This window comes from Plasmodium chabaudi (genome assembly GCF_900002335.3).
Source record: "Plasmodium chabaudi chabaudi strain AS genome assembly, chromosome: 7".
In the NCBI taxonomy this organism is placed as follows: domain Eukaryota; phylum Apicomplexa; class Aconoidasida; order Haemosporida; family Plasmodiidae; genus Plasmodium; species Plasmodium chabaudi.
In genome coordinates, this window is record NC_030107.2 from 310,763 (window position 1) to 334,697 (window position 23,935).

The 23,935-nt window shown below is 24.0% G+C and overlaps 8 protein-coding genes across 8 annotated transcripts; 3 read left to right on the forward strand and 5 right to left on the reverse strand.

Annotated features, from left to right (window-relative positions):
- Window positions 1-572: 572 nt before the first annotated feature.
- On the reverse strand, window positions 573-1,892 carry PCHAS_0708500 (OTU domain-containing protein, putative; the record flags this gene model as incomplete). Its single annotated transcript, XM_016797627.1, has 5 exons — window positions 573-604; window positions 705-762; window positions 852-933; window positions 1,027-1,072; window positions 1,178-1,892. 5 exons carry the CDS (start codon window positions 1,890-1,892, stop codon window positions 573-575), a joined length of 933 nt encoding a protein of 310 aa, XP_016653563.1.
- Window positions 1,893-2,529: 637 nt separating this feature from the next.
- Window positions 2,530-3,300, forward strand: PCHAS_0708600 (dolichol-phosphate mannosyltransferase, putative; the record flags this gene model as incomplete). The annotated part of the gene is made up of 1 exon (XM_016797628.1): window positions 2,530-3,300. One exon carries the CDS (start codon window positions 2,530-2,532, stop codon window positions 3,298-3,300), a length of 771 nt encoding a protein of 256 aa, XP_016653564.1.
- Window positions 3,301-3,486: 186 nt separating this feature from the next.
- On the reverse strand, window positions 3,487-5,930 carry PCHAS_0708800 (conserved Plasmodium protein, unknown function; the record flags this gene model as incomplete). The annotated part of the gene is made up of 14 exons (XM_016797629.1): window positions 3,487-3,537; window positions 3,633-3,706; window positions 3,812-3,825; window positions 3,936-3,966; window positions 4,100-4,121; window positions 4,229-4,305; window positions 4,483-4,583; window positions 4,715-4,769; window positions 4,874-4,891; window positions 5,040-5,135; window positions 5,221-5,350; window positions 5,470-5,507; window positions 5,643-5,693; window positions 5,798-5,930. 14 exons carry the CDS (start codon window positions 5,928-5,930, stop codon window positions 3,487-3,489), a joined length of 891 nt encoding a protein of 296 aa, XP_016653565.1.
- Window positions 5,931-6,263: 333 nt separating this feature from the next.
- Window positions 6,264-7,597, reverse strand: PCHAS_0708900 (phosphatidylinositol N-acetylglucosaminyltransferase subunit H, putative; the record flags this gene model as incomplete). The annotated part of the gene is made up of 5 exons (XM_016797630.1): window positions 6,264-6,614; window positions 6,702-6,776; window positions 6,872-6,984; window positions 7,158-7,257; window positions 7,466-7,597. 5 exons carry the CDS (start codon window positions 7,595-7,597, stop codon window positions 6,264-6,266), a joined length of 771 nt encoding a protein of 256 aa, XP_016653566.1.
- A 1,167-nt stretch (window positions 7,598-8,764) lies between these two features.
- On the forward strand, window positions 8,765-11,617 carry PCHAS_0709000 (conserved protein, unknown function; the record flags this gene model as incomplete). The annotated part of the gene is made up of 2 exons (XM_739959.2): window positions 8,765-11,131; window positions 11,225-11,617. The coding sequence occupies 2 exons, from the start codon at window positions 8,765-8,767 to the stop codon at window positions 11,615-11,617; spliced, it is 2,760 nt and encodes a 919-aa protein (XP_745052.2).
- Window positions 11,618-12,734: 1,117 nt separating this feature from the next.
- On the forward strand, window positions 12,735-13,163 carry PCHAS_0709100 (ATP synthase-associated protein, putative; the record flags this gene model as incomplete). Its single annotated transcript, XM_016797631.1, has 2 exons — window positions 12,735-12,895; window positions 12,989-13,163. The coding sequence occupies 2 exons, from the start codon at window positions 12,735-12,737 to the stop codon at window positions 13,161-13,163; spliced, it is 336 nt and encodes a 111-aa protein (XP_016653567.1).
- A 789-nt stretch (window positions 13,164-13,952) lies between these two features.
- Window positions 13,953-20,090, reverse strand: PCHAS_0709200 (conserved Plasmodium protein, unknown function; the record flags this gene model as incomplete). Its single annotated transcript, XM_016797632.1, has 1 exon — window positions 13,953-20,090. The coding sequence occupies one exon, from the start codon at window positions 20,088-20,090 to the stop codon at window positions 13,953-13,955; it is 6,138 nt and encodes a 2,045-aa protein (XP_016653568.1).
- A 1,185-nt stretch (window positions 20,091-21,275) lies between these two features.
- On the reverse strand, window positions 21,276-23,666 carry PCHAS_0709300 (conserved Plasmodium protein, unknown function; the record flags this gene model as incomplete). The annotated part of the gene is made up of 1 exon (XM_736697.2): window positions 21,276-23,666. The coding sequence occupies one exon, from the start codon at window positions 23,664-23,666 to the stop codon at window positions 21,276-21,278; it is 2,391 nt and encodes a 796-aa protein (XP_741790.2).
- Window positions 23,667-23,935: the final 269 nt, after the last annotated feature.

Here is a 23,935-nt window from a genome sequence, read left to right on the forward strand (position 1 = left end):
ATGAATTATCTCTTAAACGTATTGCTTTAAATCTTTTATCTACATATCCATATATATATAATATATATATGTGGTCATATTGTGGATTTATAAAAGTTCCTACCCCAAATCAAATGGAGCTTTTACTTTTTTTTTATTTTTTGTTATAATTTTTGTATATTATGTGAAAAATAACACACACACAATATATGCATGTGTTCGCATTATATATAGAAATATGTTTTATAAATATTTATTTAAAAAAATGCAGAAATGTTATAGATATATTTTTTGTTGAATTTTTTATATTATATATGCATTTGTCAAACGTTTTAATTAAAAATATCGGTTTTGTTATTTATCATATATTCATTATGTTTTATTTTCTATTTATTTTTTACACTTGTTCATTGCCCTTTACTTTTTTTTTGTAATATTTGGGAAAATTGATAGACACTATTGGACGAAAAAAATAAATAAAAAAAATAAAAATATGCATAACACTTCTCCTATATTTATGACTGTGTGCAATCGTCTATTTCCAGCTTTTACAAAATGGTGTCATAAAATATGGGTCCTTTCCCTTTTTATGCTCATAAGTCTATAACAGAATTGTAGTGCTTGCCTACATAAAATAGAAAAAAAGGTTGAACCATATAAGTTTGAGAGCAATAAATTTTATTATGCCTTTTCACATACACATTAAAATTTATTCGATTCATTACCTAGCGTATATAACTTATGGTGGAAGCATATAAATAATTCTTCTTCATAATCTTCCCCCTATAAAATTAAAATAAAGATAAAAAAATATAAACAGTCTATCCATATTATATATACAATTATTTATTTTCACAACTTTTTTGTTATACATATGATACGCTCATGTTTATGTCTTGTACTGTAATTTTTTTTTTCAAAATATTTGATAAGGCCGTTATTTCAATTTCACTCCTACAAATGTAAATGCATAAACGGTGGAATTTCATAACATGTGGGCAGTCAATTATGATGTAAGACATTCCTTTTTCATTTTTTCCCTTTTACCCGTATATTCCGCTCATAATTTGTTGGCAATAGCTGTAGCACGGATCTGTAAAGTTCGAAAAAAAGGTGTGTGTGTAAAATTGTGTTACATGCATTGTCATAACAATGTGAATGTACAGCATGCTTATTGTAGGTGCAGCCCGATTCATACCATCATTTCCTTCTTCTGCATATTCATAAATAAAATTGACAAATGAATCACTATTTTGTAATATATAGACTGAAGTAAGAAATCGGAGTATGTCACTAGACAAATGATTTGGATCAAAACTTTGAAAAATCGAAAAATCAAAATTATTTATATTTTGTTGATATTTTTTTAAATCTATATTATCTAATGAAAAGTTGTCTTCATTTATAATTTGTAAAAAGTCATTTTGGGAATATTTAAAATTTTTAATTCTTTGTTTAAGTTGATGTATAATAGATTCATATAAGCAATTACCATCTGGTGCTATAGAATAAATACTTTGATTTTTTACTTTTAAAATATCTAATAATTGATTATATTCTTCTTCTCCAATCTTATTTCTTGATTGGTCATTTAGTTCTTCTTCCATTTCTCTCCTCTTCATTTTTGCTTTATTTTTTAATGACTTTTTTGAAACGACATTATAGGAATATAAGTTATCAGGAATTATATCATTGTAGTTATTTTGTTCTACCACTGTATTATTATTATTATTATCTTTTCCGTTGTATAATTCATTTAATTGTTTTAGCTCCTCTTCGAGTTTTAATATATTTTCATTTTGCTTATCTTTATGAATTGTTTTTTTTTTCTTTTCTTTGTTTATTTCTTCTAATAGTTTTTTTAGTCTTCTCTTATATTCATTATAATTTATTTTCTTTACCTCCTCATTCATCTTTTTAATCTTAATCTAAACAACAACCAAAAATTATTGGAAAAAATAATTAGATAGTAAACACTTGGGCATACCTATGTATGTAAACTGCGATACAACGAGTGCCAAAATTGATAAAATAAACTGCTTTACAAAAAAGCAAATCAATTAAATTGTTCTTATATTCTCATTATTTTTCTACTTCTTTATTTTTTTAATTGATTATATAAAAATGTAGTACCATGAAAAAGTAAAAAAACTATGCCAATCCAAAATTACCGACGCACATATATTTTTTTTTTTTTTTTTTTTTTTATCATATTTACAAACATATTTAATACTGATGGGAATTCCATAAAATATATTTCATTATGCATATTTTTGATTAGCTTCAAAATTGTGATAATATAAATATAATGAAAAAAAACAAATGCATAAATAGAAAAAATATGTGTATACTTGCAAAATGTAAAGCTTAAAAACATGCATTTATAAATCCTCACACGCTTAAACTTAGTAAGGATTTGTATAAGAAAAAAAAAATATGACACTTTACAATAGAAAGAGAATACCCATATTTATAAACACTTATTTATGTACACACTTGAACAGTATTAATACGATTTATTATGTTTAAGATTTATTAGGGTAACTAGCCATGGTTATGTTTTTGTTTCTGTTTATGTTAGCATGCCTAAAAATAAACATGAGTTACGGATCGATGTATTCAATTATTTTACCAACCTATAATGAGAAAAACAATGTACCTTATATTATTTATATGATTATAGAAGAATTATCAAAACATAATATTAACTATGAAGTAATACTAGTCGATGATAACAGTAAAGATGGAACAGCAGATGCTTATAAAAAGTTACAATCGATTTTTTCAAATGAAAAGCTACTACTATTAGAACGAGAAAAAAAAAGCGGATTAGGAAGCGCATATATGGATGCTTTAAAATTAGTATCTGGTGATTATGTTATAATTATGGATGCAGATTTATCACATCACCCAAAATATATATATGAATTTATAAAAAAACAAAAAGAAACAAATTGTGATATAGTTACTGGTAGTAGATATAATAAACAAGGAGGTATATTTGGATGGGGTTTTAAAAGAATTTTAATAAGCCGTGTAGCTAATTTCTTAACACAATTTTTATTGTTTATTAATTTAACTGATCTAACGGGATCATTTAGATTATATAAAACGGATGTTCTTAAAGAAGTTATACAAAAGGTTCAAGGAAAAGGTTATTCATTTCAAATGGAAGTAATTGTAAGAGCTCATAAATCAGGAAAAACAATTGAAGAAGTTGGTTACATATTTTATGATCGACTATTTGGTGAATCAAAATTATCTTCAAATGAAATTATTAAATATCTTTTTTCTCTTTTACATTTATTTTGGACACTTTAACAATTTTCAAAATAATTAAAAAAAAAATAATAAGCAAATGGCTAGCTATATCTTATGAACATATTAATTCATAGCTTTTGTTTGTGCTTATTCAATTTTTTTCATTTTTTTTTTTTGTTCCCCCAAATTTCTGTATGAACAGTATAACATTTTCATATTTACCTACTTTGATATTTCCTAACCCTTTTAAATATTTTTTTGAAATCCTTTATATCTCAAAATGATTTTGGGTTTTGTCTACAATTGAATAATATAAGTGATACTATATTTATAGGAATATGAGAAAAAAGGAAAATATTTTTACATATTATTTAAAAAAATAATAATATTACTTTTAAATATTGGTCCAATTTATGGCTATCCCTAGTGGTGTTAATATATTTCAATCTGTTTTGCATAAGGAAAACTTAAAAAATAAAAAATCCATAAAATGTGTGTGTGCAACTATATATATTTTAAGCTTTATGTAATAATCTACGTATCTATCGCTTGCTTATTTTATTTTGTATACCCCCTTTTGGCTCTCTAAAAATTGGAAAATATTAAAATATGGTTATTTTTTTATCACAATTTTTAAATGTAATATAATAAGCAAAATATTGTTATGTATATATTTCACTAAGACACTTGGATACCTTATTCCAGGACTTTTATTTATAAGAAAGTCTTTAAATCAAAAAATAAACAAATATTTTATTATGTATAGTGTTTATATAATATTTGGTGGCTATCTCTTTATTATTCCAATTTTTTCATATTTATTTTATCAATTTTTAAATATTTTTATAAACTAAATTACCTCTTATATTTTCCAAAGTCTTCTTTATTAAAAACAAAATAAAACAATGAAATGTAAAATAAGTAAAAAATAAATTAATATAAATTTATGATGTCATAGGAGATATTACAACACTGTTTTATTTGTTACCCAATTTTGTTTTTTTTCATTCGCTTTTTGTTTGACATTTAATTTAATTATTTCGCTAGCATATCCCCCTCTTCCTTCTTTTTTGTTACAAAAAATAAAAAGTTACAAATGGGTGTACCAAATATTAAAATTGTTAAAACGTTCAACACAAGCATAAAAGGTATCTTACATATAATGCATAAATATCTTATTATACCACATGTAGACTATTTTTTGGCTATTTTTCTCATATGCTTTGAAAGAATATAACATACTTGCTTTTATGTCAGGGTATGAAAAAATATAATCAGAATACTCTTGTCCAAATCCATAATTTTTTAGGGTTAGCAACTTGTTCTTGTTTTTTACCGCGTCCCTAAAAAGGGGAGAATTAATAGTTTGCTTATTTTTTAAATTTGTGCACCTTTTTGATAACTATTTATGAATTCACATTTAAAAATGTAAGTAAATAAATATTTGCAACTTTTTAGGCGTATTTATTTATACAAATAATTTTTTTCAGGATCTAAAAACCATGTCTTTTGCATATATTCTTCATCATCTACATAAACAAGCAATTCATTTTTTTGAAAACATATTTATGGTATCGTAAAAAAAACATATTATTATGTCTGGTCAGAAAAAAAAATGTCTTTATTTGTATACCCATCACATTATTCCCCCCTAAAAAGGAAGCAGACATTAAAAAGGGAAAATATGTATGCTTGTTGAATTGATAAACTAGCGAATAAACATAAGTGAATATACTCTCTTTACGAATGTATATATATTTTTTTTTATTGGTATCCCATTTTGTTTAACTAAAACGTACTTAATTCTTTGATAAATAATTTTTTTCGCCTTTCTAATAGTGTAGTTTTCGTTTTGATGTCTTCAGAAAGCCGAATTTTAGTAGTCTCATCCAGTTCTGAAAATATGTATAAAAAAATTATTATGTTTATATAAATGCTAATAAATAGTTATGTTTCATATTTGGTTGTTATTTTATTAACCATATGGATTGTTTAGTGCTGCCCTTATATTTTTTGTAACTTCTGGTTTAATTACAACTTGATCAACAAAAAATGGAAATTGCTTTTCATGTTCATAATAGTTTTCAAGATTATTTTCCTTCAATATTGCCTTTAAAAAAGTAATAAATAAATAATCCCGATTTTTACAACATATACATAAATATTGACAAAGTAACGAACAAAATTGTCGAATAAAATTGTCGAAAAAAATTGCCGAATAAAATATACCTTTCGTTCAAATAATATATCCTTTTGTGTCCTAGTGTCTTATGGTAATTTTTCAGATTAAGAGAAAAAAGTAAACTATAATAAATATTTGTATACACATATATATAGGAAGAAATAAAAAAAAATATATAGAACACGCCAAACAATTTTATATGTGTATGCACTATGTTAACTCAAATCGGGACGGTGATTTAGAATGTCTTTCATCGTTTCTCTTTTCTTTACTATAAAATGGTATAGAACAAATAATTGATTATTTTATGGATGCATATATATGTAATTTTATTGCCTTATTATGTTAGTAATTATTTTTTATTATCATATTTACTTATAAACTTAACGTCGTCATTGTTTTTCTTTGAATTCTTATCATTATCATCTTTTAACCACAAAAATTTTAGTAAATCCTTTTTTGTTTCATAGTCATTAAAAATCGGCACTTTTTTTGTATACTCTCCCATTTTGCTATTTAGGTATACATAAAAAACGGAGAGATATTATTAGTTTTGTAACTATTAGTACGTATAATTATGCGAAAACGTTTGCTTTATTTAGTTTATTTGCTTTATCGACTTTATTTAACGATTAAAAATTTAACAAAATAATGTCTATATGAATTTTTATAATTGTCTTTTTGCTTTCATTTTGAAAAAAAAGAGTTGATGCAAAAAATAAATAAGTAAACAAAATAAGCGTAAAGTAGAATAAAATTAAATATAATAATAAAGATATATGTTATTAAAAAATAAAAATAAATATATATGAATTAATAAATAAATCAAATGAAAAATTAGTTAGCTATTCATAATTTCAAGAGCTAATTTTTTACTAATATGCACGTCAAATGTCTTCGTTATATTGTTTTTATTAATTTTATTTTTAATTATACAATTTTTAAAACTGTTCGATTGAATAAGTTTATAAATATTATCACTATTTACATAGCTATTGTTCGAACTACATGTATTATTTGATGATAAGCTAATTTCTTCATCAATAGTATTCTCCTCTTTATATGCTTCATCATTTTTCTCTTCTACATCCACAGCTTTAATATTTTTCAATCCTATATTATCTTCACCAAAAACAACACTTTTCATGTCTCTATAAATCATAACCAAGTTCTTAATTCCTAATCGATAGTCCTAATATAAAAAAATTATATTTTATTAATATGCATGTCTATATTTACAAAAATGATAAAATTAGATATATTCATTTTTGTTTTATACCTCGAAAAGAACTAGGGATTTTCCATTTTTAAGAACAATGCATAAGTTTGGGCATATTTCAAAAATATATATTGCCTTATAAAAAATAAAGAGAAAATAATTACATAAATATTATATATTAATGATGACTTATAACTATTGCTACTATTATTTGTTATGCTTTTTTTTACTTCGTTAATAAAAATTCTTTTCACATCGCTTAAACAAATAAATTTTAGCGAATGCTGCAGCCAACTACTTTTCTCAATTTGTATGCCAACATTATTTATTAAAAATAATTTGTCTGAGGAAATAATAAAAGGGAAAAAAAAATAATTTCATAAAGTTACGAAATGGAAGTAATACATATATATGTTACACACACACATGGACACAATGTTGTATGTATACTGAAATATAACAGCATAAGGATTTAAATGTTATAGAATTTTTTTTATATAAAGTTATATAACAAACCAATACTATAATTATTTAAATATGTTATGATTAGGAATATGTAGAAACCCAAAATAAATATTTGAAGTTCGTTAATAATAAGAATGCCTTTTTTATATCCCTAATAAATTATGTAAAAAGAGAGAAAAAAATATATAAAATAATTAACCATAATTTTTACACCTTTTTTGTTTATTCATTTATTTTATAGTCCAAGTATATAAAATTATTTTATCACATAAAAACCTACTTTGTAATAACAAAAAAATAATTTTCAAATTAAGGTTACACACATTTATATAAGCAATGTTAACAATATTGTTACTTACCAAGTATAAGTAGTATATATAATATAGAGAAAATATTATTATTATATATAAAACAAAATGTTTTTTTTTCCTTTTTTCGCATATATATTCAATTCCATATGTATGCACAATTTTCCTTATTTCACTATTCATTTTTTTTTATTTTCACCTGCTCCTTTAGTTAATATATAACTTAAGGTGATGTAAAAATATGTTGAAACAATCATATATGCTTCATCAATTTTGTTTTCGTATAATCTTTAAATATGGCTCTTAGCATAAGCCTAACATAAGCTTGGCATAAGCTTGTCATATATATTATATATGTTATACCTTCGCAACTTATAACATTTTTATGGCTTTTTATTTGCCCATATTAATTACTTACCTATTTTTATTTATTATTTGAGGTACATTCTTTTTTTCTAATTATATAAATTTCAAGCTTTTTCGTTATATGTGTTACATTGTATGTATATTTTTTTCATACCTAATCATAATAAACTAATTTAAAATTTATTAAGGCAAAATTTGTACGATCTTAATGCACACTAATAAATGTTATTTTTTTGAAATACTGAATGAAAAAAAAAAGGAATATAATATTTTACCAATATGTGTATACTTGTAAAAACACATATAAGACCATGCTACCAGCAATAGAAATAATAAAAATATGAATATATATATTTTTTTATGTAAACAAAAATAATAAGTTAATAATAATTTATACAAATAAATAATGCATAAATTTATTAGATCCAAATTGAAATAAACATTATTAATTTTGTATGTATATTAAATATACACATATTCTTGACCACTTTTTTTGTTATTTTGTTTTCCCTTTTTTCCGTTTTTTTAATATTTTTATTTTCCTTTTTTTCCGTTTTTTTAACGTTTTTATTTTACTTATTTTCCGTTTTTTTAACGTTTTTATTTTACTTATTTTCCTTTTTTGGTGTTAATATTATACACATTTTTCGCTTAATTTTTTTTAATTATTGTTTTTTTATATTCTTATAATATAAAGACATTAATCCGATGCATTGTCAAAGATATTTATGTGTATCCTTATGAATGTTATATACAACTTAAATATATCAATAGTATAATATGTGTGTGCATTTACTTATTGCTTGTTTGTTTTAATAAATACATATGACTCCCCCTTAGGGATAATTCCTTTTGTATTACACTTTCAGATCGTTACTATTTTTTTATATTTTCCCATTTTGTATATGCTTTGGCACAAGCTATTTTTAAACCCTTTGTCAAAATATATATAACTTATTATCAAATATTATTCTTTAAGTTGAAATGAAGCTCAGTAACCATAGTGATAGTGATGAGGACTTTAAGACGAACAAGCAGGGAGAAGATGATAAAGATATTTTAGATCCATTAAAAAAATTAAAAAAAGAAAGAGAGTTATTAATTCAATGGTCTAAAAAATTAAAAAATAATAATTCTTCTTTCTTAAATAATGATAAATTAGGTAATGAAGACCATAGTGAAAAGGCATATTCAAGTGATAGTTCATTAGGTGAAAAAAAAAAACAGAATGGCAAAAGTTATTATATCACCGAATCAGATGATGATAAGGTAAACAATAGTTATGAAGACAATAATCGGGTTGATAATATAAATCGTGGGAAGTTAAAAGAAAATGGTAATAGTAAAAAAAGTATTCAAATATATCTCAACGATGATCATTTTGATAAAAGCTTGCCTAAAAATCATGTCAATTCTGTGCATGCCAATTCTGTACATGCCAATTCTGTACATGCCAATTCTGGGCATGCTAACAAAAAGAAGCCCATAAAAATTGTAAGAAAAAAAAAGGATACTAGCAATAGTGTTAATATAAAAAATAACCACTTAATAAGTGACTCAAGCAATGATATGTCAGACAATTTATATGAAAATCGTAATCCAAATAAATATAAAACTATAGACACAGGCGATTCAAATGATAATATGCAATACCAGAATAAACAAAATAAAGGAACAAATAAGAGTGATGACGAAAGTGAAGACAATAATTCAAGATGGAAAGAAAACAACTACAGATATAATATTGACAATTATAATGGTGATAAAAAAGAAATAAATAAAAAAAAAATAAAATTAACAAGGAAGTTTGAAAATAAAGAAAATACCAATGAATTACATACATTAAGTAGAAATGTAAAAAATACAGAATATCATAAATTTCAACATAATGACAATATAAGCAATAGTAGTATAAGTGATGATGAACAACCTCAAAATAGTAATTATAATCATTACAAATCCACAATTAATAGTGCCAATACATATGTACCTATTCCTTCAATTGTTAATTTAAAAGATAATGGATCGAGTACAACTTTATATTCAAATAATGATGAAAATATAGAGAATTACAAACATAATAATGGTACTGTATTAAAAAATAAAGAAGGAACAAAATTTGCTACATTATTAAAAGAAAAAGTTAATATATTAGAAAATAAAAAAGAAATATTAAATGATAGAATCAAAGATTTACATGATAATACATATACCCTCATGGAAGTAAAAGAAAAAGACAACTTAACTATACAACATTATGAACTGTTAATAAAAAATTTAGAAGCCAAATATAATAAACTATTTAATATGTATCAAGAATTAGATGAACATAGAATATCATATGTTGATGCTTATAAAGAAAAGCAAACAAAAATCGAAAATCTCTCTGCAATTATGCAAATTAAAAGCGAAGAAAATTTAAAATTAACTCAAGAAATAAATATATTAACTAAAAAAAATGAAGAAATGCAAGGCCAAATTTATGAATATATAAAGGATGCTGAAGATAAAGAAAAAGCATATAATGAAAAAAAAGAAGAATATTTTAAGCTAGCTAATTTGTTAGAAAAAAATAAAAAGGAAAATGATCAATTAAAAAAAGAAATAGATGAAAAAGCCAAAGAAATAAACGAAATTAAAAAACAAAATAAAAGCTTAACAGAAGAAAATGAAAAATATAGAGGTAAACAAAAGGATGCAACTCAAACAACCTCCAAAAATAATGATGGTGGTGAGTTTTATATTCCCAAAATTGACAACCTATTATGTATTATTAATAAAATGATGCAAATATTTAAACTCAATGAAGAAGATATATTGAAATATGCTAGCTATCTTAGAGAAAATTCAAACATAATTAAACAAAAATTACAAGATAATGATAATATATATGATGATATAATCAAAATATTAGATACAAATGTTTTAAATCCAATTGTTGATATTGTTAAAAAAAGAGATGACGAATATGTTGAACAGAATAAAATAATGCAAATTAAATTCGATGGTGAAATATTAAAAATGTATGAAACTAATATTAACAATGTTGAACTAGCCAATGAATATATTGAACAGTTAAGAAATAAAATCACACACATATCTATGCAAAAAGATAATATTAAAAAAAGGACCATATTATTATCAAACGGACAAGGTCGATTAAATGATAAACCAATTATCAAGCAAATACAAAATATGGATAAGGGAACATTAATATATAAATGTAAATTTCATAGTTTTACTCATACCCCTGTACTAATATATATGAAAATGGTTGACAATCGTTTCATAACTTGGTCCAAAAATATCGGCCATAAAAAATTCAAAAAAAAAAATTTGATAGACATTCAGGTATGCACACGCATATATTTATGTTCATATATTTTTATTTTATTTATTCTATTTACATATTTCTTATCTCATTTTCTTCTTTCCCACTTTTAGGATATCACGTCTATAGAGTATGGCTTAAATAGTAGGCCTGTATATTGGCTTATTGAAAAAAAAAACAAAGAAAAACTTAAACAAAAAAAAATAAAATCAAACGAGTTTTATAGCAATCCACACAAAATTAACCCATATAAATCCTTTACAATATTCACAAAAAAAAGGGCTTATGATTTTTTTTCAAATGATGATAATACAATTGCAACATGGGTAGTAGGTTTAGGAGCCCTATCATATGAGCATAATAAAAGTTCAAATATTCAATCAATGTCCGAATTTATTATTAAAAAAGTCCAGCTTAAATTAAAATTATACTGCATTAAAAGGAACATAACTTATACTACACTATGGAAAGACGCCATTACAAAAACACAAAAAGAATTATTATAATTATATTTCTTAATAATTTGTTTAGCTTTTTTATTTGACTTATTAATCCTTTTTTTAAATATAAAGTTTTATGTAATATGTTTTATTTTTAAATATTCTTAAATAACCATATTTAATTACATTGACTGTTGCAGGAAAAGTAAACGCTTGTTCCATTCTGTACACACAGTATATTATGCATGCGCATTTTTTCTACCATGTTTTTCGACAATATTTTTCTATCATATTTACTTATTCATTTACTTACTTATTTGCGTGTATGCGCCCTACATTGTGGGTATAAAAATTATCCATTTGGAACGATTCAATACACAAACTAAGCAATTTTAAATAATCAAAAAAATGATATATATACAATATTCTTCACATTATGTATCGCTAATATTACCGTTGGCACTCTATATGCTTATTCTTTTTTGGACGAATGATGGTATAACCTTTTATTAAAAAAATATAAATTTATTTACCCACAAATTTTGGATTTTATTTAAGCATATGTAATAGTATTTATTTTTTTTAATCTTAATTGCCCTTATACAAAACATTATACCCAATCACTAAAAAATATAATACAGTGTTAGTGCCTTTTAAGTATACACACTTTTTTATTTACAATTCGTATGAAAGGAATATACTAATAAAATCAAAACATACAAAATATCATATTTGCCAAATAATAATATATTATTTTCCTTTTTTTTGGGCACACCCTAAGTAATTTAAAATTTTCAAAAATTTATTAACAGTTCATATAAAATTTGAAAAAAAAGAAAAAATTATTTTATACAGCAAACATATAATCCTAAGCATGTTTTATTTATAATATACTAAACATGTTTTATTTATAATATACACATGGCATATTACGAAAAAAAAATAATATCATAATTATATTATTATGTATATATATCATTAAACAGTAATAATGATTATATATTTTTTCCCATTTTTAATTTATAATTGAAAATATAAAAACTTATGCAAGTTTTATAATATGCCAAATTAAAAGTAGCCAAGGACTAATTAGCATTATGTTACAATAAATTATATGTATATATTTTTTTTTTTCAAAACTTATAAATAACATATTTTCCATATATAACAGTTTTAAAAAAAAATGGGGTTTCATATACAAAGATATATTGCTATGATGGGCCGAGGGATAAATCCCAAAACGTGGAAGCGAATGTGGGTAGATTGTAAAGATAAGCAAATAATACATTTATACAATGGTATGGCAGAATTTACAAATACACAAATTGCCCAGGTTGCTAGAGTGTAAGTTTTTTTTAATCATTAAATAAATTATATAACTATAATATGCTTATAACTTTATGTACACATATTTTTCTTACTTTCTTCACTATATAGCTATCATTATAGGTATTGGTGGTGGGCCAATCCATTTGGTATGGGACTAGTTTTTTATTTAGGATATAAAGCATGGTATATGATATACATGAATCATAAACAAAGAAAGGTAGCTCAAGTTGTTGCTTCAGCTTATGGCCAAGGTGGACAATGGCTTAACCCAGTTCCAAAATAAGCAATACGCATATGTGTATACATATACATGAACATAATAATCAGTTATATTCCGTATTTGTAATATTATATACGAACTTATCATAGCCTACTTAAGGAGATAAAATATATTATACGATGGCATGACATTCAAATTAATTCATTTTGCTGCTAAACAATTTTTACGCCGTCAGCCATCAATTCATTTATGACGTTATTATGTCCTTTATTTTTTATTCCTCTCTTTTTCATTCCTTTATTTTTTCGTTATTTGATTGAATAATCCTTTTGTCCATTATGTAAACACACATTAACACATTTGCTTATTAAATAAAAAAAAATTAATAAAACAATAATTATATAGACAAAGATATTGTTCAATTAAACAAATTTTTTAGTTAAAATAATTAAAACAAAAAAAATCACAAACAAAAAATTTGAATAATTGACACAATTAATACAACTGAAAATTGAAAATATTTATACAATTATATTATTAAAAAAATTATAAATCAATATTATAAGTATTTTTAAAAAGTACTTAATTTTATCAGATATGTGTAATTATACAAAAAAGGGAAGGAAAAAAAAAAAAAAAAAAATAATAAGTTATATATGTGTGTGTGAATAAAAATATGTAGGAAATTATTTAGTGTTGTTTTAATTTATTAATACTACCAATTAACTTATTTAATTCATAATAAAAAAAAATATGTCTCTTTATTATGCTTATACATTTTGTGATAAATTTTTATGTACTAGTAACATTCGAAATAAGTGGTTATATTTTTATCATTTTCTACATAATTCATTATATATTTTTATATGAAGGACATCCATTTGGTACTGGATAGCTATTCATACTTTTTACTAAACTTGGGTTATGTATTTTATTATCTCCAATTATATATGCCTGACCATTTTCATAAAAAAAATATTTATTATTCGCAAATTTGTCAGTATTTAGTTTTTCCATGTTACTACTAATAGGGTTATTATTCGCGCCACTATTCGTATTCTGAGTTAGTATTACGGGATATGTGCCAAACTTTCTGAAATCTTGAGGATGTGTTTGTTGAATTGGCTGGTTAGTACCTCCAATGATTCCCATTTTGTTGTTATCAATCATATTTGGGAGTTGATTATTATATATAGGAATATTCATATTTTGAGTTCCTATATTGGGAACACTAAATGCTTTGTTATTATAATATGCAGAATAAAAATTACGACCATAGTTAGGATTTATTGGTTCAGAAACTGTTGATGTTTGATTTATCATTGTATTTTTTATTGTATTTCTATTCATCATGTAGCAATTATTTATATTATCATAAATTATGTTATTGTTATTATTGTGAATATCACTAACTTCATTTGTGTTGGCAATTTTTCCCTGTCCAAAATAGTTTGCATTTTTGTTAGTATTAAAATTATCATAACTAGCCATACCCGTATTTCCTAAATTTTGTTCATATATTCCATTTTTACCATGATTATACAAAATTTCATTTTTTTTTTCTTCAATTTCTGGATTTGAATAAGTATGCTTTATTACGTCGCTTGTGCCATTTTGCTGAAATGAATTATTCTGTTCAAAAGGTAAGACACAACTTTTAGGAGCAGTAATTTTATTATCCATTGGTACGAACTTTCTATTTGTAGAATTGTTATTTATCATTGCCATATTATTTAAAGGAATATTTTTATTTTGTAAATTTTCTGTACTAGTACCATTATTAGCTATACACATATTGCTTTGATGATTTATAACATTTGTAAAACTTTTTTCATCGTTTAAATTAGGAGAAACTTTTTTAAATGCATCTTCTTTATCCTTTTCATATGCATCATGCTTTGTAATAACTTCAGTGATAACCTTTTTGGAACTTACTTGAATGCTTGGTAACTTTCTCAAATTGTTATTATCATTATTATTATTTGTTAAATAGTAATTTAATTCTTCCTTCATATATTCATTGGCTTTATTCAGACCTATAACACCATTCATAGGTCCAATTTGAAAATTGCTTATTCCGTGTTCTATATTATTATTTTCACATGGCATAGACATTTTTTTTAAAACTGCATGATCATTAGGGACATTACCACTATTATTTACTTTTGGCAAATTTTCTTCATACATATTATTATATAAGCATTTATCTTTTGTATCATTGGAAGTAAGACAATTATTTTTATACTCACCATTTTTATTTTCACCAACTCCAAAAGTTATTGGTAAAGCTTCATTTTCTGAACATTGTGATTCCAATTTTATAGACGGTTTATCAAGTACAACTTGGTTATCTACATTTCGTAAAGAATTACTATCTTGAAATTTTTCTAAATCTTTTTCATTATTATTTTCATTTGGCCCACAATTGTTATCTATAATATAATTTCCATTGATATTCATTTCCATGCTTACAATTTTCTCTTTGGTTTTATTCCTTTTCCTATTAAAACTATTCGAAATATGTGAGGATCTTGATTTTTTTTTCTGAACAGGTAAATCTGTGCATGTGTTATCCCCATTTTCATTATTAGAATAGTATGCAATATCTGTTTCTCTATTTTGTTTATTTGAATTGTATATTTGTTCCTTTTCAAATTCGTTTGTTTTCTTTCGATTTGATATAACTGATTCTTTATGAACATCATTTGAATTTAAGTTTGTTTTATTTATTTTTCCATGTATTGATTTTTCTCTTTTTATAGATCTATTGCTTTTACTATTTTTGTCTGAATAATTGGACAATCCCATCTTAGAAATATTTTCATACCTTTTTGAATGTCGTCTTTTCGATTTTTCTGAATCTGATGCATCAGTATAATATATTATTTGCTCTTCATTTGTTTTACTTGATAGTTTTTTCCCAATATTTTTACTATTATCCTCTTTGTATGAAATAGTAGTGTAATTTTTGCTTAATCGACTTTTTTTATCATACAAATCTGTGTATTCATTATTTTTTTGAAATGAATTTTCATTTTCTGCACAACTCATACAATTTTTTACACTGTCCATTTTTGAAGAACTAATTTTATCATATTTATTTTTATAATTTTTACAATCTTGATTATTGCTATCAAAGCAGTGGCTATTTTCTACGAATCGACTACGATCCCTTCTTCTCTGCATTTTTGTATTCTTCTTATTAGAATTCGATTCAAATGATTTACTTTTTTTGTATTTTATATTTATATCTACATCATTTGTTATTTGTTTATCCTCCAAGCATATTATATTACAACTATTGCTATTATTGCTATTTATATGGTTAGAGCTTACATAATTTTTACTTCGATTTCTTGATCCTTTTTTAGATACCCCTCTATCATAAATACTGTTTTCATGCACGCTTTTATTCTCTACTTTGTTTGAATTTTCTACCGACTTATAATTAGAATTAGATGTATTTTTTTTACCATTATATTCATAAAAATTTTCATGTCTTGATCTTACTGCTTCGTTTTTTACATCATACATACTTTTTAAATTTCTTCTTGGCTTATTTTTATAATCGTAGTAGATACTATCATTGGGACTATTATGGGATGATTCACAGACTGATTTATTATTCTTTTCCTTACTCATATAATTTGTATTAAAATTTGAAAACATCTTAGATCTATCCTTTTGAATATTATCAGTATTACTATGTTTATTATTTGTAGTTACTAGATTCAAATTCATACTATCTTGTCTTTTCAAATGACTCATTCTTTTATTTACATCTTGATAATGCTCATTGGGTTTATTTTTATATTCTCTTCTAGATGATTGAAATTCTTTGCTAGTAGTTTTATTTTGTTTATTTTCTTCATGCTTGTTGTCCAAAACATTTGATACATATATATTTCTTTTTTCGTTAATATAATTCGAGCTAATCCCTTTCATCCCTACTTTGGAATTTTTCAAACTACTTTTACTCTTAAGCATGTTTTCATTTTTTCCTGCCTTTTCATATTCATATTCACTATTTTCAAAGCTATTTGATATTTTTCTTCTATATATTTCGTCTACTGATTTAACTGGTCTACAACTTGCGCCACTTCTCTTACAACAATTTTTATAATAAATATTATTACTATGTAATTTGCTTGGCTTTTTTTTATTCCACTTAGTCTCACCGCTATAGTGTGAAGAATATCTGATTTCCTTTTTTTCTTTATATTTAGGCACATTTTCATAATCCTTATAATTTTCATTATTCGTTGATTGATTTTGAATATGCTCATCCTTTTTATACGAATTATGGTTTGATGAAAATCTATTTTCTCTGTTTATATTCGAAGATCTTCCTTCCCTACTAGCTTCCATAATTTTACTAGCTTTATATACTTTCTTTTTTTTATTTGGGCATACATTGTTTGTTGATTCTTTATTATATTCACATATTTCATAATTTGTATCATCATTTTTTTCTACCTCATCAAAACAAGTTAAATATGTATTACTTGATTTATGAATAGTATTATTTCTACTTCCTTTTAATATACTATTATCTTTGCTTTTACAACGATCATAATTTTCCTTCTTACTCTTATTACTACATTTTGTGCTTGCATGATGTATACTATTATCTACATTTTTTGATCTTGCTTGTCCATATTCATGTTTATTATTTTTTTCATTATTCAAAAAGTTGCTATCTCTGTTACTATAAATACTTTTATTACGCCCTTTACTTTGATATTTACTAGATCTTCCTTGTTTAGACGTATGAAATTGTTTGGGGCTTGTTGAGTTGTCACTAGTTTGGTAATCATCATTTTCTATTGGTAAAAATTCATTTAAAACATACTTTTTAGATTTTTGAGATTTTATTTCATCCTTTCCTAAATTTTGGCTATACTTCTTGCATCTCATATTACTACATTCATGTCGATAACTTTGTGTGTTTGGACTTAGAGATTTTCCATTTTTTATGCTACGATCACATATCATCATTTTCTGGCTATTTGCACTTCGTTTATTTTGTGAATTTGATTTTAATTTTCTTTGGCTATGATTTATAGATTTTTTGCTATTACCCCTATTTGTATTATCCAATATAGTGTTTGTTTTTAAATTTTTAAACTGTTCCTTCATTTCACATTCATCATCACTATAGCATATATCACTTTCGCCTGATCCATCCTTTGTATATAGCTTACTGCTTGTCGAACTACTATGATTGCTTTTTGAATTTTTATTTTTTATTTCTTTATAATCCAAAATGTTCAACATTTCTCCTTTAAATATATAGAAATTATTACAATTTTCAATATTATTTAATTTTCTTTTTTCTTTTTTCCCGTCCATTTTTAAGAATAAATTACTATTCTCTCGATTAGATCCATTGTCTGTGGTTCTACTAGATCCAGATGCATTAGACCTATGATTATAAATATCATCTTCATCTTCACTATTAAATGAATTATCGTCATAGCTTCGACTTGTATTCTTATCATTGTCAAACCTAGTGCATACTGATGAATCATCTTTCTGATTGTATAAACATAATTTGTTATTGTCATCCATTTCTCTCCTTTTGGTATATAATAAGACGCGATTCTCACCTTCTGATTTATTATCTGTATCAAAATGATCGTTATCATATTGACTGCTCACCATTGTGTCATTTTCTGCACATTCAGATCTTCTGTTACTACCTGTTTTCATATCATCATTGCTATTTGTATTGGTCATCTCGTCTATTTTTGCATCAACACTTGCATATTTTATTCTCCCATTGATAACATTTTTACGTTTTATATTTCCATTTTTCGAAGGCGCCCTAAAAGAAACATCACTACTTCCATAAGCAGAGCCACATTCTTCTCCTTCATTCTCTGCATCGCTATGTCCATTTGTATTTGCACTAGCCAGCTTATATTCATCCTTACTTTCATTCTTTATATTATCATTTTTTGAGGTGTTGGATGGGATGAATATATGTGTTTTGATTTTTTCATTTCTGTATTTATTTTTTTTATGATACTTTGTTTCATTACTATTATTGCTAGATAAACAGCTATCGTGATCACAATACTTTTGTTTCGAATCCACTTTTGAAACTAAACTTCGATTATTTTCTTTATTATCATTGCTTATGTGTAGTCTTATTTTGTTTGTTTCCTTATTGGAGTTATTATAGCTTGCTGAATTACCAAATGAATTATATGTATTACGTCTGTTCAAAGGACAAAAACCAACTTTATTTTGATTATTTTGATTATTTTCATTATGCCCATTTTTTCGTTGAGATATTTTTGTATTATGCAAAGAATTTGCTCGAGCAATTTTGTGACCGCTAAAATTATGATCTGGTTTATTTAAACCATAAAAATTAGAAGGTTGAAAATATTTCGATGAATTATTTGGGTTACTCTTTGCAAGCACTTCAAATGGGCTAACATTGGATATTTTTATAACAGCTTTATTATTATTACTATTTAAGTTTCGTAAACTATTACATCGAATAAATGGCTTTAAATTAATTTTATTAAAATCGCTTTTATATAATGTTTCATTTGGAATTCTACGTCTATATAATACATTATTAGTAGGCTCAACATTTAAATATTCATTTAAATAAAATGTAGAATTATATTTAGAGGGAAGTATACATTTTGTATTATTTGTTCCTCGATTTTTATATGCTTCTTCTATTTTTTGAATAATATTTTTAATAAAACTTTCATCTTTTTTTTGTGTGTATATTTTATTATCCGAATTATTACTTCCTATTTTTATTTTTATTCTTTTTTTATTATTATCTTTCATATTATTATTATTATTTATAAAACATGGTGTATTACATTCATCGGAATATACTACACTATTTTTACTATCTTCTTCAATTTCTTCATATCTTAAATTATTTGCATTATTAATTTTATTTTCAATCACTAAATTGGTTTTTCCATATATGCCCCTTTCTTTTGTCTTTCTCTCCATTTGCTTTTTAAAAGTAGATATGTATATTTATTTATTATTTTTTACTATTACTTATATCATACCATAAAATTTCACCTATGAACAGGTGCTATATTAGCCCTTACTAGCTATTTGATTGTTTTATTATTTTAATAAATAAAATTCCCTTGAGAATATTCCAAAAATAAGTTTGATGAAGCAAAGCGAAAAAGAAAAAACAAAAGACGAAGCAAAATATGTTTTTCTACATATCCATATTTCTATACCCACAACATAACAAAAAAAATTTTGATAACTTATTATGAATACCTTATTTGTGTATATATAATAACAAAAAAAATAAAAAAAAACAAATAGGCATTTAATTTTCCTCCCTTTATGTATAGTAAAAAAATTATGAAAAAAAAGACAATACTTATAAAACGTGAAACAACACAAAACAAGATTTTGCAATCCAAATTATTTGACAAAAAGGATTATAATTACGTAAAACAAAACAATAAACAAAAAAATTAAACTAAATTTTTACTTTATTTTATAGTTGTAAAAAAATACTTTCGTTATATATATTAAATAAAATAATTATTTTACAATAATAATAGTTTAATATTTCTAAGAGCATATTTCGAGCCATTAATCATACAAGTATAAGAATTCAAATGTCTATATATTTTTTTGCACACATTGAAAAATATATACTTATTTGAAAAAAAAAAATAATACATACATAATGAATATACATATGAATAGAATAATTATTATCCACATTGGATTTATATTCTTAAATTAAAAAAACGAAAAAATTATTTACAAATCATTTTTAAATTATTTCTTTTGTGTTTTATATTCTACAACATCATAACAGAACGCAAAAGTTACAAAAAGAAAGTGTTTATTTGTAAGAATATTTACATATTATTTTTATGGTTTGATAAAATGGAATAGTTGCGAATATTTTTTTAATATATTAAAATTAAATTTGAAATTTTCAACATTTTAATTTATAGTTATTATAAACCGAATAATATATTAAAACATGTAAAAATTAATATAGAAAAAAGTAAGAGAACTAAAAAGACGAAACAAAAGTATGATAAATAATCAAACGCATAATTTAAAAAATAAAATTACGCACACAATTGGGTATGCTATGTATTTTTTATTTTCATTTTTTATTTCCATTTTTTATTTTTCTTTCGGTTTGCTTTAAGACTTGCAAAAATAGTCATCATATTCTTTTTCCAACTGAAATGCATCACACCTTTTTATGTTTTTATGGGCATCATTGCTTTGAAAGTTTTGAAAGTTTTGAATATTTGGGTAATTGCAATTTTCACTGTTTTTATTTTCCTCCTCGAAGCTACAATCTCTTAAATTGTTTTTGCTGTTCATTCCGATTGAATCTGTATATTCGTTAGATATACTTCCATTTTCTGAAGAATATTCATTTGTGTCATTTTTAAAGCTTCGATCTATATGATTATTATAATTTAATTCTTTGTAATTTTGCATTAACCTATTTTCACTACTTACACAATGATCACTTTGTGTATTATCATAATCCTTTTTATCATTTTTATATCTACATATTTTTATTTTATTTTTTACATTTGCATTGCTTAATTGGCTTATGCTTTTAGCATAACTATTATTATTATTATTGCATTTATGGCTATTATCCGGCTGTTTGTTGTTATATTTTTTATAATACTTCATTTCTCTACTCTCTGATTCGTGTCTATATACAGAAGACGCATTTCCTGACTCGTCGATACCACTACTATAATTGCTAACAACACTGCTTATATCTCCACTATATTTTGTATAACTATATTTTTTTTTGTTTTTGTTTTTTTTTCTAGCATTAGATTTAATTTTAATATTAAAATTTGGGGGCATTTTTTTGGTGTATTTATTTTTTTTTCTTATTTCATAAGGGTTTTTTTCATAACTGGACACAGATTTTGGCAAACTACTTGTGCATGATTCATTGGATTTAGATAAATGATTCATGCTTGATTCTTCTGATTTTTCTCTATCCATATCAAATATGTTGTCTTGTTCGATTTTTGTTGATTTATAAAATTCTTCTGATTTTGTTTTTACAGAACTCTCATCGCTAGATTCATTAGACTCATAAGGTGATACTGAATTTGCTTCCATTTCTATATGTCTATTTATTTTTTTGTTTGAACAGTTTAGATTCTTTGCTTTTATTCTTACATGCTCTATATTTTGAAAATTATCAGAAGCATCACTAGAATTTCTTTTATTGTGTTTTATTATGATTGACTGATTTTTACATTTTTTCAACTTTTTTTTCTTTAATTTTCGATTAACATTTTTTTCGTCATCTATTTCTCTTTGATTTTTTTCATTGGTTGATCCAGCTTTTCTTAATTTTATTTGGACTCTTTTCGTTTTTGATTGTGGGCCTCTATTTTTGGGTCGATCTTCCATTTGTTTATCATTTTTCGATATTTTTGCAAAAAAGCCAAAAGTATCATCTAAATTTGAATTTTTTTTATCTGAAATTAGAAGATTAACTTTACCCATACTTAATCCATCTTTTGGTTCTCCACTTTTGTTAGAATTCTGATTATTAGTTAATGTGTTTTGATGCCCATCTTGTATGTATGGATATTTCGATACCTTTATTATAGCACGTGGATTTGATTTATTTATTCGATCTTTCTCTTTTCTATATGATTGTAAAAAGCCAGTAATAGGTCTTAAGTTTATTTTGTGAAAATCACTAACGGGATCTGTTTTAATATTTAACGAATGCTTACTTCTAAAGTAACTTATATTTGTTGCTGGTGTGTATAAATATTCGTTAGGTAAAAATTTATTAAAATATTTATTTGTAGAAACGGTAGATGATATATTTTTACAATTATTTCGATTTTTATAATATTTCTCTTTAATATTTTCTTTACATTTTTCAATATTAGAAAATAATTTAAATTTTTTTCCTAAATTCCACCATCCTATTTTTAATTGGTAATTATTATTTCTATAACTTATACATGGTACTGTTCTTTCTTCAGGTCTATTTATTGTAGTTTTAATTTTTATTTTTCGAATATTTTTATCGTTATTTTCTATGTTTAGATTATTATTATTTTCGTCCTCAATCAAGGTCTTACTATCCCCTCTTATGTTTACATTCACTATTTTATTACCTTCTAATGTTTTTTTATTTTTTTTCTTTATCAAATTTTGATTTTTATGATAACTTGTATAATTGCCTTTTGTCTGTTTACTATCACATGTGTTTGTTTTTATAAAATTCCCATCATATTCTTTTATATCTCTATTATTATAATTTACATTTTGGCCATAATGTGTATCCATACAAAATTTAGTATATGGATCAGTAAAATAATTATTATTATTTTTTAAGGATGACTCTAAAGAGGTTATATTATTTTTTTTTCGTTTCCCTACATTTGCATTTTTTCTATGAAAATTTTTTTTTTTATTCGAAATATTAAGATTAATATTGACATTGCTTGGGTTTTTTTTATTTTTCTTCGTTTTTTTTGTCAACTCTTCTGATTCTATATCCTCGTCTTCTTCATTGTCTATTTTCATTTCCACCAAAAGTGTCTATACCTCTATTCTTTTTTTGTATCTCTTTATAAACTCGGTTTATGTCGCTTTTGCTTTATCTACTTATATGCTTATCTACTAGTTTACATTCCCAATGGCAACACCAAATTATTTTCAATTTTGTTTGCAATAACTTTTAAGTTGTAATTACCGTGATAAGGTATATTTTTTTATAAAGTAAAAAAAATATATATGTGTCTATTTTTGTTTGTAATTATAAAAGTATATAGTGATAATTCTTTATTCCATTC